A 13,574-nucleotide genomic window follows, 5' to 3' on the forward strand; every position below is an offset into this window, starting at 1 on the left:
ACATTCTCTAACTGCTTATCCACGAGGGCCAATTCACTGCTGTTAATTGCTCCACTAATGACACCCCTCTCCTGTAAGAGCACAATGCTCGAGAAGCAGCAGTTGTTAAAAACGCCGCAATTTTTTAATTCCACGTCTCTCACCCGAGGCCCCGGCAGTATTTTCCAGACGGCACACTTTACAGCACTCAGTGATGCCGTCCCTGCTGAGAAAAGTATCGACCCTCTGCATCAAGCATCAGAGTCGTGACCGTGCACCATCAGATGGATGGAGTGGAGATTTTACGGAGAAAGGGAGGAGCAGGGATTTGGAGAGGGGCCTCAGAATGCTGTGTCAGGTCTGAGGAGCAGGGAGGCTATCAGTCAAGCCTAAAAAGGAGTCGGAAAAAATCCAACTCGTCAATTGTCAGGCGAGCTGTCGCATCTCAGCGGAGAGAGAGAGAGAGAGAAGATGGAGGGGCTGCAGGGCCAGCTCTGTTTTCATTTTCTCCGGCTCCCACCGCATGCACACACACACACACACACACACACACACACAGACATTAGAGCAGTCCGCGGCACACCACAGCAGCCAGAAATAATTATACACAGTCCGAACCAAAAAAAATGTACGTCACTCACAGGATCTTGACAAAGTGCTTCAGTGAAAGTTTAATGGCGCAATTTCACCACGCTGTATTGCTCCCCTATAGCATACAATATTCTCTAGAAGTTGTACATTTCCAAAGACACTTCATATCGAAAGCAAAATAACATGATTTTCTCCCTGACGACAACTCGTACATCATTTCGCACCAAGTAGCTAGTTCCTTTGTTTTGTTTCTTTTTGTCCTTTTTTTTCTTTTTAAACAGACATATAGGTCTTCTATTTTACATAAAGATTTGATTCTTTAAAATACAGCACTTTCAAAAAAAGGATCATTTTTCCATTTTGCAGAGAGCATTGTTGATAAAATAGTTGAGTGCAAAGGCACTTTCTGGAGTAGGTATAGTAAGATTTTGCTGCTTGTTGGATTCTGAAAAGGGTTCTCAATTCTGGTTCAACACTCACCATTTATCTGTGTATGCTAAATATTTACAGGAATGTCAATCTGTAGCGTTTCCTCTTCTACAAAGGATAATTACCTCATATTTTCTCACAGGGGAAAAATAAAATACAGTTTCATGAAAAGCACAAAGCCATATTTGTACACAGTCCTGCCCATTATATACCTTCCGCCGTCGTCAAGAGTCTTTTGGAATTTCATTTTTCAGAAGAAATAATTTAGAACTTCCAGGAGCAAAAAATAGAACTGCATAATAATATACTTCTTATACTCCTTTTTTATACATCTGGAAAAGGAAAAACAAAAAAAGAGAGATAGAGAAGAAAAGGAAGAGAGAAAAAAAGATCATTGAAGGCTTCAGTTCGCTTCCAGTCAATCATGTAAGACTGAACACAGATAGATAAGATAGATATATAGAGAGGGTATTATTACAGTAACTGCGTTGAGTATAATGAATGCTGCACAGAACCTGGGGGGGAGGGGGCATTGTCGTTATCTTACAGTTGGCTCATCGCAGTCTGTTTCTCCAGAACCTCCAGGTAGTCTGGCTCTGTTTTTAGCTTCCCTGGGAGCAGAAGTGGTTGCTCATTGTTTTTGGAGGGATGTTCCGCCCCGTAGTATTTCCTGGGGGTCCCGTACAGCACGGTTTTGTTCAACCTGTCCTGGTTGGTGACATACCGCCGGGCTGTAGCGGCCTCGTAGGGGGGCACGATACAAGGTCTCTTAGGTAAAGTGCAAAAATTGTAATGGAAAGGGGGGGCGCCTGCTGCTGTGGGAAGTTCCTTGTTGGGCCTCTCCCCTAAGTTTTGATACAACATCTCCGGAGGCTCCGGGGTGGCCAAGCCGCAGGATGCCGGAGATTTATCCATAAAATCCATTGTGCTGATGGTGTAGGCCCCCGGGCTGCGGGTAAGGACATCGTCCTTCTTTGCATCCAGGGGCCCAAAGCTGAGCTCCTTCAGATTGCGGTAATACGCTACCTGCTCACCATCCTTCTGCATGTAAATGGGGTTTTGGCACATAGAGCCCACAGGAGGGGGGATGTAGTTATAAACGTGGCTTTCAGAGATTTTGTCTTGGGTCGGTTCGGGGGTGTAGGAGCCGTATTGCACTTGGAAAGAGTTGAGATCTAAGTTGTTGGCACCGGTGGGGACGTGTTCCACTCCTTTGCGCCGCTTCAGGACAAAAACAAAGAGGCCGGCGCCGAAGCAGACCGAAAGGATGAAAACAACAAGAAGCCCGAGAATCAGGACTGAAAGTGGGACCTCAGGGTGTAGCTCAGGAGTGTGCATTCGGGATTCGGTGGGGCTGACTGAGCTAAAAGAAGAAGAAGAAGAAGAGGAGGAAGAGGAGGAAGGGGTGGTAGGCTCCGTGCCAGGGCCTTTTAATGTAGGGGCTTTTGTAGGGGTTGGATTTTGCTGCGGGGGCACTTCGCTGGGCTCGGGGCAGATGGCCTCGTTGCGGAGTGAGCGCAGCAGGCGACCCGCGTGTTTAGAGGGAGAATCGCAGGTGATTTCGTTGACCACCACGCTGGTACTGGACAGCTCCATCCAGTTCTTGAGCGCCACGATGTCACAGGTACAGTCCCAGGGGTTCTCCTGCAGGTCGATCTGGATGAACGCTGAGAGCTGGTCCAGGACCCCTCGGACCGGCAGGTAGGAGAAATGATTATTCCGCAAGTTGAGTCTTGTCAGCATCGTGCCACCGAAAACATTGTCGGGGAGCGACCTTAGCAGGTTGTTGTTGAGGAAAAGCAGCTGCAGGTTGTGTAAAGCGTTAAATGTTTGTGGTGAGATGTCTTTGATGATGTTGTATTCCAAATACAGGTACTGGAGCGACTGCAGGCCGGCGAAGAGGGACTGAGAAAGTGATTCAATGTAATTCCCATTCAGATAGAGCCGTCTGAGGTTCGTTAGGTTCTCAAACGCACCTTCCTGAATCACTGCTATCCTGTTATTTCCTAAATGAAGCAGCTCCAGTGAGCTGTACTCGGTCAGATCAGTCCTGTAAATCACTTGTAAGTAGTTACCGGTCAGGTGGAGTTTCTTTGGGTAGGAGGGCTTGGGGTTCAGCTCACTGACGTTGTGCAACTTGCGCTCCTGGCAATTAATGTTCAAGCCGCTGTCTGGGTTTTGTGACGTGCACACGCACACGCTCGGACACAACATGGGCACAGGGGAGCGCGTCTGGTAGACCATTATGGGCCCAAAGACATGTTTGTCTTTTGAGATGCGAGGGGTGGGCCTGTAGCGCATTTTAGGCGGACGGGAGGCTTTCGGGGCCCGGGTGGGGGTGATCCCACCGGGGTGGTAGGTCGGGGGCAGGGCCCCTTGAAAGTGAGAGTCAGAGGGGGGGTGAACACGCTCACCAGCATTCCTGCGCGGGCACAGATCCTGCTTTATGAGCTGCATGATGTCTTTGCCATGCAGCCTGAATGGCGTCTCGCACACTATGTCCCCCACGAAGACTGAAATGGTGTCCAACCAGGATTTGAGGGGAATCAGATCACATGTGCAATTCCACGGGTTCTCCTCCAGCTGGATTTCCATGATGCCGCCTATGTGCTCCAAGACCCCGGCAAACGGCAGCATCTTGAGCCGGTTGCCACGTAAATCCAGGTGGGTGAGGAGGACAAAGCGGAAAATATTGGGAGGCAGAGAAAGGAGCAGGTTGTCATTCAGGATCAACACTTTGAGCTTATTCAGCTTACTGAGAGCACCCGGCTCGATGGCACTGATGTAATTATAGTCTGCCTGTAAATACTCCAAACTCTCCAGTCCTGCGAAGGTGTCCTCTTTTATCACCTCCAGGTTGTTGTTGTTCAAGTGGAGCCGCTTCAGGAAGCGCAGCCCGTTAAACGCGCTGGTTCGGATCTCCTGTAAGCCGTTATTCCCGAGATGCAGTGAAGTGACATTGCCATAATTGACAAACTCATTGGCGCTGAGCCGTGACAGGAAGTTTCCATTTAGAAAAAGCTGCGAGATTTTATTGGGGGGCGCCTGGAACTGACTGACGGTGGTAAATCCTTTATTCTCGCAGTTGATGTTCAGAATGTTCTCCCGCTCCTCGCAGCTGCAGCGGCTCTTGCAGATTTCTTTGGAGGATGAAGTTTTGCGGCTCTGCGTTTCGGACGGTGTCAGGCTGGTGACCGAGAGGACGCTCAGAAACAGGATGCCGCTCAGCATTTTTACAGCCAAAATTGGGCGCTGAAATATAGATCCAGCATTTAACTTCGCAGCCCGAGCCTTGGATGGAACCAAAAAAAAATAAATAAAATCAGAGGCTGAGTTCTCACAGTAGGGAGAGGAGAAAAGAAAGGAGGTAGTGGCGCTCTCTCACACACACACACACATAGACTCACACACGCAAGCACACACAAACACAGGCGGGCAGAGAACAGGCGCAACCACCGTTATTTGGTATTAAAACGGGACCGTGACGCACGGGAGTTGCGCAAATATCTCCATTGACCTTCACTTTGAATCCCAAAAAAAACAACAAACGAATAATAAAAAAAAATCCCTTCCAAACTGTTCAATCCTGGGAAAGAAAAAAGGCAAAACCATCACAAATTAACGGGATCCTGTGTGGTGGATGGACTTGGCACATTGTCAGCAGGCAGAAAGGGAATCGGAAGGAGAAAAAGCCGCTTGCTGCAACTCCCCTTTTTTTTTCTTCCTTTTCCCCTTGTAGCGAGCGCCGTTTTTTTTAGTTTTTTTGTTTTTTTTTATTCAGTGGCTTCACGCAGATCACCAGCAGCTGCAGCCAAATACTCAGAGAAGGACACTGGCTGCGGAACGCTGTATCTCCTCTCCTCCACGCAGAAGAGGCGCTTCATTTTAGTCCAGGAGGCAAAAAAAAAAAAAGAAAAGAAAAAAAAAAGAAATCACTTTATTTTAGAGATCCAGAGGTAATGCGCAAAGACGCACTATGACGCGCGGCCGGCTCTCCTCGGCGACTTCTCCACAAGAGAGCGGGCGGGCAAAAGTGAACTCGAGAGAGGAATAGAGGGCATTAAGCGGCGCGTGTGACAGACAGAGGAGATATATGTAGTCCTGGAGCTGAGGCATAACTACAGCCCGCGCCGTCGGTCCTCCTCCTCCTCCGCTCCGCACACTGTGAGCTGCACTGAGCGTCTGCTGCTGCTGCCTCACTGCGTTTGTGTGTGTGTGTGTGTGAGAGAGAGAGAGAGAGAGAGAGAGAGAAGACCAGGGGCCGTTACGTCACCGACAGAGTCAACACGAACAAACAGACGCGCCTGCACACACACACCAACACACACGCACACTAACACACACGCACGCACAGACAGAGAGAGAGTCCATCATCCTTCAGAACCCGGTGCTCATATCGAAGCCAAATGTATTCAGAGAACACATTTTGTCCATAGAGTCGTTTTTGAATTTCGCTTGTTTTCAAATCAAACGAGAACGCTTTTCTTGTTAAAAACGCATTTGATCACTCATAATAATGCTGCTGTCGTTGTTATCACAGCAAACATTCTGTGCGTCTTCAGAATTTGGAAAACTTGAGTTCCAGTTTAAAGCTCACTTTTTCCTTTTTTTCTCTCTTTAAAGTCTCTCTTTTTGGTTTCACTGCATTCCTCAGATCTCACACACAATGAATAACTACACTGTACACCCTGGTTTACAGGAACCCGGTTTGCATAAAAAGCCTTTAGATTGGTGTCTGATTAAACAGCAGCTAATGACGTGATTAATCCATACATCCTCATATATCATGCAAATGTGAATACATCACAATGCTGCCACCCATTAGTCCGTTTCTTTCTTTCTTTCTTTCTTTCTTTCTTTCTTTCTTCCTGGATTCTTATTTTTTACCCATGGCACCACTAGGAGGCAGGACAGACCTCTTTTGAGACTCTGCCTTTCACATTATCTCCCTATTTTTCCAGTCTGTTGGCCCCATCTTTCACTCTCACACAGATTTGAATGTCAGACAGTGACACTTGAAGATGAAAAGATGTTTTAAATAACGGAGCAGTTCACTCGTTTATGAGCACAAAGGGATGGGGATAGATGTAACAGTGTATACAGGAATGGGTGAATAGAGGAGGAAATGAAGAACGATGCATACAGACAATATATATTATTCAACAACCATTATGTTGCAATACAGCCTGAATATAGCTGTATCTGTATGTGTATATGTTATATAATATAAACACATGTTTTATTAGGATATAAACTATCATAATTGTGACATAGATGGCAGCTTTGCAAAATCAACTGCAAGGACAAATTCATATTTTTAACTATGAAAAGTTCGGATAAACACATTTCAGTGAGAATCAGATACAAAATATAAGCATATGGGCCAATTAGACAAAAGCCTGAAGGCTCAATGAAGTACATATACAATACAAAGATTTTTTCAGATTTTTTGAATACAATTTTGATGATCCAATTTTTTTGGGTTTAATTAATGAAAATGAATCCGATCATTTTGTTAGATAATGAGCTCATGAGCCAAAGACTTATGAACATCAGTAATAACTTCCTTTTGAAACCCAATGATTTTATTTTTTAAAAAAAGGAAACACTGAGACCCGTCACATATAGGAGACTAAAATTGTCAAAATCAAAAATCAGTAAAAAACATTAATGACTCAATGAATAAATTAATACTAGATATAAATGCACAGCAATGATATAAAGAAAATAAATGCAGACATTAATTAATTTAGTTTTTTTCTTATTTATATATTTAATTTCACATGTGTTATAGTAATCCTTGAACCGGCACCTTATCGTGGTGGAGGGGTTTGAGCACCCGAATGATCCTAGGAGCTATGTTGTCCGGGGCTTAATGCCCCTGGTAGGGTCTCCCAAGGCAAACAGGTCCTAGGTGACGGGTCAGACTAAGATCGGTTCACAAGCCCCTAATGACAGAAAAAACAGCAAGGAAGTTCACGTCGCCCGGATTGGCGTCACCGGGGCCCCACCCTGGAGCCAGGCCTGGGGTTGGGGCTCGCAGGCGAGCGCCTGGTGGCCAGGTCTATGCCCACGGGACCCGGCCGGGCACAGCCCGAACGAGCAACGTGGGCCTGCCCTCCCGTGGGCTCACCACTCGCGGGAGGGTTCAGGAGGGGCCGGTGCAGTGGGATATGGGTGGCAGTCGTGGGCGGGGGCCCCGGCGACCCAATCCCCGGATGGTGACTCTAGCCATGGGGACATGGAATGTCACCTCACTGGGGGGGAAAGAGCCTGAGCTGGTGCGGGAGGTTGAGCGGTACCGGCTAGAAATAGTCGGGCTCACCTCCACGCACAGTCTGGGCCCTGGAACCCAACTCCTTGAGAGGGGCTGGACTCTCTTCTACTCTGGAGTTGCCCGCGGTGAGAGGCGGCGAGCTGGTGTGGGCTTGCTTATAGCCCCTCAGCTCAGCCGCCATGTGTTGGAGTTTTCCCCAGTAAACGAGATGGTCGCTTCCCTGCGCCTTCGGGTCAGGGATAGGACTCTCACCGTTGTCTCGGCTTATGGGCCGAACAGCAGTGCAGAGTACCCGGCCTTCTTGGAGTCCCTGGGAGGGGTACTGGAGAGTGCTCCAACCGGGGACTCCGTCGTTCTACTGGGGGACTTCAACGTCCACGTGGGCAGAGACAGCGTTACCTGGAGGGGTGTGATTGGGAGGAACGGCCTCCCCAATCTGAACCCGAGTGGTGTTTTGTTACTGGACTTCTGTGCTAGTCACAGTTTGTCCATAACGAACACGATGTTCAAGCATAAGGGTGTCCATATGTGCACGTGGCACCAGGACACCCTAGGCCAGAGGTCAATGATCGACTTTGTGGTCGTGTCATCTGGCCTCCAGCCGTATGTCTTGGACACTCGGGTAAAGACAGGGGCTGAGCTGTCAACTGATCACCACCTGGTGGTGAGTTGGATCCACTGGCGGGGGAGGAAGCTGGACAGACCTGGCAGACCCAAACGTATTGTGAGGGTCTCCTGGGAACGTCTGGCGGAACCCTCTGTCAGGGAGATCTTTAACTCCCACCTCCGGGAGAGCTTTGACCAGATCCCGAGGGAGGCTGGGGACATTGAGTCTGAATGGACGATGTTCTCCACTTCCATTGTTGACGCGGCTGTCCGGAATTGTGGCCGTAAGGTCTCCGGTGCCTGTCGCAGGCGGCAATCCCCGAACCCGGTGGTGGACACCGGAAGTAAGGGTTGCTGTCAAGCTGAAGAAGGAGTTCTACCGAGCCTGGCTGGCCCGGGGGACTCCTGAGGCAGCTGACGGGTACCGGCAGGCCAAGCGTGGGCAGTCGCGGAAGCAAAAACTCGGGTCTGGGAAGAGTTCGGGGAGGCCATGGAGGAGGACTACCGGTCGGCCTCGAAGAAATTCTGGCAAACCATCCGGCGCCTCAGGAGGGGGAAGCAGACCTCAACCAACACTGTTTACAGTGGAGGTGGGGAGCTGTTGACCTCAACTGGGGACATCGTCGGGCGGTGGAAGGAATACTTCGAGGATATCCTCAATTCCACTGTCACGCCTTCCATAGAGGAAGCAGAGGCTGGGGACTCAGAGGTTGACCCATCCATCACCCAAGCCGAAGTCACTGAGGTAGTCCGGAAGCTCCTCAGTGGCAAAGCACCGGGGGTGGATGAGATCTGCCCTGAGTACCTCAAGTCTCTGGATGTTGTGGGGCTGTCTTGGCTGACACCTCTCTGTAGCATCGCGTGGCAGTCGGGGACAGTGCCTCTGGACTGGCAGACCGGGGTGGTGGTCCCCCTATTTAAAAATGGGGACCGGAGGGTGTGTTCCAACTATCGGGGGATCACACTCCTCAGCCTCCCTGGGAAAGTCTATTCCAGGGTGCTGGAGAGGAGAATTCGGCCGATAGTCGAACCTCGGATCCAGGAGGAACAATGCGGTTTTCGTCCTGGCTGTGGAACACTGGACCAGCTCTATATCCTCCGCAGGGTGCTCGAGGGTTCATGGGAGTTTGCCCAACCAGTCCACATGTGTTTTGTGGACTTGGAGAAAGCATTCGACCGTCTCCCTCGTGGCATTCTGTGGGAGGTGCTCCGGGAGTATGGGGTCGGAGGCCCTCTGTGAAGGGCTGTACATTCCTCGTACGACCGGAGCAGGAGCTTGGTTCGCATTGCCGGCAGTAAGTCAGACCTGTTCCCAGTGCATGTTGGACTGGCAGGGCTGCCCTTTGTCACAGGTTCTGTTCATTATTTTTATGGACATAATTTCTAGGCGCAGCCACGGGCCGGAAGGGATCTGGTTCGGGAGCCACTGTATCTCATCTCTGCTTTTTGCAGATGATGTGGTCTTGTTGGCTCCTTCGAGCCAGGACCTCCAGCATGTCCTGGGGCGGTTTGCAGCCGAGTGTGAAGCGGCTGGGATGAGAATCAGCACCTCCAAATCCGAGGCCATGGCTCTCTCTTCACCACCGTCGTGGTGAAGAGAGAGCTGAGCCGAAAGGTGAAGCTCTCGATTTACCTATGGCCATGAATTTTGGGTCATGACCGAAAGAATAAGATCCCGGATACAAGCGGCCGAAATGAGTTTCCTCTGCAGGGTGGCAGGGCGCTCCCTTAGAGATAGGGTGAAGAGCTCTGTCACCCGGGAGGAGCTCGGAGTAGAGCCGCTGCTCCTCCACATCGAGAGGAGCCACCTGAGGTGGCTCGGGCATCTGTTTCGGATGCCCCCGGGACGCCTCCCTCGGGAGGTGTTCCTGGCATGTCCCGCCTGGAGGAGACCACGAGGAAGACCCAGGACACGCTGGTGTGACTATGTCACACAGCTGGCCTGGGAACGCCTTGGGATCCTCCCGGAAGAGCTGGAGGCAGTGTCCGGGGAGAGGGAAGTCTGGGTGTCCCTGCTCAGGCAGCTGCCCCCGCGACCCAGCCCCGGATAAGCGGAAGAAAATGGATGGATGGATGGATTATAGTAATTTATTGATTTTATTGTTTGTTTTTTTACATATTTCTGTATTTTTATATATTATTTCTGCAACCTATTATTTTCCCTTTGCTTTTGCCCCTACTTGCTTCCCCAAACATATTAATCTATGTCAACGAAGGAGCAGTCATTAAAAATGTGGCATAAATAAATACAAAAATAAATACATTAAAAATGAATGACTGAAAAAATAAAATGTAAAATGAAATTGATTTGTTAATAAAAAGGGGAACTAAGGTAATTGAACTTATGAGCAAATCCAAACAAAAAAACCCCATCTATTTACGTTCTATTCAGTTGTCCCAACACATGCACCAGAAACAGAAACAGCTAAATGTAATTCAGCCATCAGTAGTCTTTTTATTTACACCTGTGACTGTCCTGCTCTGACATGTCTAGTGTCTTCTGTGGAAACAGAATTTCAGCCTGGTTCTGGGAGTGAGGCGGATCCTGTGACATTCTCCTTAAATGGCCATTCTGGTAACTATTGGCAAGTCTCTCTGCTCTGTAGTTTTCTTGAGAGGAAATAAAGTGACACAGGACCTGTGCAGGACTCTGGAGCCTGGAGGCAGTGTGCACAGCAGCTGCAGCGGCCTCACTACAGCTTGACTGAGACATGACAACAGGCGCTGACAGCAGGCCAGGCAGAAGGACACAAAAGTGGTGGTGATTTTTCTCCATGTCCGGGTCTGACAGCTGAAAAAAAAACAAATAAAAACAAAAAAACACCAAACATACTGTAGTCTTTGTATGTTATTTGAGGATTTAAATGTGCTATTTACAAGAAAAGTTGATTTCATTACCAACAACTAGTCCTACATCCCAACGCTGCATGTTTTGACAATTTGGGAATGAGACTCAAAAATCAACTTTTCTCAAAAATGTTTAAACAACAAAACCATGATGTATTTGTTTATCCCCGCTGAGCCCCACCTGCAAATATATCACCCTCATTATATCAATGATGGTGATGATGATAAAGAATGATGGATAAAACGATGAGAGTGACATCTGGCTTTTTGTTTTCATTTTTTTTTGTTTGTTTGTATTTTATTACTGAGAATGATGGCTGCCTCCGAGTTCGGTGATGATTGATGGAGAGACGGGGCGTTGAAGGGGAAAAGCCTGCGGGCCTCCACATGAGACCAGGTGGGTATATATTGTCAGAGCGCTGCTCCACAGCACATTTGTCAAGTCAATCACAGGCCACTGAGGACGACTGTACCTGAAGCTTGTGTGCGCTCGTGCGTGTGTGAGAGAGATTATATAGAGGAGAGTGGATAAACTTTCTCAGCCTTTTTTACGCGGATATAAATATTACATTTTAACAAGATAAAACATAAGTAGTGTTGAAATCCTGATCACACCAAGATTTTAAACTACATTTCAAAGCAAAATCTACATTTCTCAATAGAATCTCTACAAGTGGTCGATCTTCTCATCTTCTCATCTTTCATGTCAATGAAATGATTCAAAATAATTCTTACTGATCATAGCAGGAGCTCACAGTCAAGACCTTAGTCCTTGACCTTAGTCTATGGGAAGCCAGAGAGTTCAAAAATGAGTAAGCTTTTCCTTTAGAGGATTAATGTGAGTGGATGGCATGGAAAGTGATTTCGGTGACAGTGAAACCTCTGATGTTTGGGTTCATCACCAGCGGCAATGACCTGCTCAGAGCCAATTAACCTGTAATGGCATCAGAGCTGCATACCCTCATTGAGGCAGTCTGAACTTGACTAATTATGGGTTAATTTATTTTAAGAGCCTATTTTCACAAATTCCCAACTCATCAAATACCGAAGCTTTGGGTTGGTGGCCAACCCGACCTACAATCCCAAAGTGTCGGTATTTGATGAGCGATGAATGACACTCACATATCAACTTTCCTACAAATTGGCCCCTTAAGAATAACACCTGTAATACTGTGTAGCTGCTGACTGTGCCTCTTAATGTGGCTGTTGTGGGTGGCTCTTAGTCCATGTTTATGCACATGGTTAGACTTTGATATTCCACAGCTAATGTTATGTTGTGCATGATACATAGCACAGCCATGTAGCTAGGCTTGCAGCTAATCACCTCAGTGGTCTCTGTGAAAGGCATCTGCAGTGTTATCTCAGGAGGCACCAGCAACCAATCTGCGGGCTGATTACTCTCCATTGGCCCTCAGTAGAATGTTTTGTATTTATTGGTCAGTGGTTGGGTCTCAGTCAGTTACCAAGAAAGCAAACCAGAATACACTGAATACTGGAATGGGTACTTGGATTAGTCATTTAGCTGTGGTGCACTAATACAGGGAAGAAATAGCATAGTCTCTTTTGTAGTCTGATTAAAAAGTCGTGGCCCACTGAGCTCCATCCCTCCGTCTGGTTGTACAGAGAGCTACCAGGGTGGTGTCCAAAAAGGGAGGACAGCCAAGAGCAGGTAGGATCAGCATAACTGACACGTTTTAGTATTTCCTGACAGAATGTTCAATGGGTTTCTGGTGTAAGTGGGTTTATGTGTGTTTGTTTTGCAGTTGCTTAACCCTTTAGGCGCCGGGTTTTATTTTTAAAAATACTAGATTTTGACATCTAAATTTCAGAAGGCTCTGGCTTGAATGTAGTTTGAGATAGAGACAAAGTGTAAATGAGACAAATATTGAGAATGACCTAAAGTTTATGGAGGGAGTAATTTTTCCCATCTAATTTGCATATTATGACGTCATATGGTGGCGGCCATATTGGATTATGTAATTTCCATGAAATACCTGGTATTTTGAAAGAGAGTTGAACTTATTACATCAGATTCATCCCCTCCATCCATTTGTTATGTTGTCCACACATCAAATGAACAGGGAAAAAGTAAATTGTAAGCCAACAGTCGTAAACTAGAACTATTAGTACACCACGAAACTCATGTAAAAAGTATGCGTTTTTTTTACCCACCATCCCCCCCATTGGAGGACACTTTTTTTTCTTCCCTTTTTCTTGTTTTCTCTTCTCTTCTTCTTTATTATTACTATTATTATTATTATTATTATCATTATTATATGATAATAATAACAGTAGGCGTCTTTTAGCTGCAGAGGCCTTATCTGTGCCCATCTATCCAGATAAAAGTTTGTAATATTTGTAGAGTGTGGAGCCTCTCATTGCAAGGCATAGAGACAATAAGAACTCATATATATATATATATATATATATATATATATATATATATATAAATATATATATATATATATATATATATATATATATATATATATATATATATATATATATATATAAATATATATTTACATCATACCATTCATGAAACCGTGAACTTGGAATTAGTTCCTGTCAGCCTAAATACTGATGAGCATTTGTCTCCATTGTTATGATACCAGAAATCATCAGTCAGAAAGAGGGACAAAAAAACTATAGACCTTGAATCATTGCTTAGCTTTCTGTCACCACGATATCCAATTTGCTCATCAAAGGGCTTTATCCATATACTTATACCAGCCACCATTACCATTATCATCATCATCATTTCCAGCCCTGTTCTGCCTTCCCCTGTTGCCCCTACGACACCCATCAGCCTTTCTACGAACACTTTGCCCTCGTCTCCCCCTGC

General features: G+C 46.8%; 1 protein-coding gene across 1 annotated transcript; it reads right to left on the reverse strand.

Moving 5' to 3' along the window:
- Window positions 1-624: 624 nt before the first annotated feature.
- On the reverse strand, window positions 625-5,199 carry slitrk2 (SLIT and NTRK-like family, member 2). The gene has a single exon (XM_030396581.1). The coding sequence runs from the start codon at window positions 4,228-4,230 to the stop codon at window positions 1,543-1,545; it is 2,688 nt and encodes an 895-aa protein (XP_030252441.1). The 5' UTR covers window positions 4,231-5,199; the 3' UTR covers window positions 625-1,542.
- Between the last annotated feature and the right edge of the window lie 8,375 nt (window positions 5,200-13,574).

The sequence above is a fragment of the Sparus aurata genome, chromosome 18, assembly GCF_900880675.1.
Source record: "Sparus aurata chromosome 18, fSpaAur1.1, whole genome shotgun sequence".
Classification (NCBI taxonomy): domain Eukaryota; kingdom Metazoa; phylum Chordata; class Actinopteri; order Spariformes; family Sparidae; genus Sparus; species Sparus aurata.

Excerpts from the sequence above, each read along its gene's own strand:
- slitrk2 (XM_030396581.1), bottom strand. The coding sequence starts at position 4,230 with ATGCTGAGCGGCATCCTGTTTCTGAGCGTCCTCTCGGTCACCAGCCTG.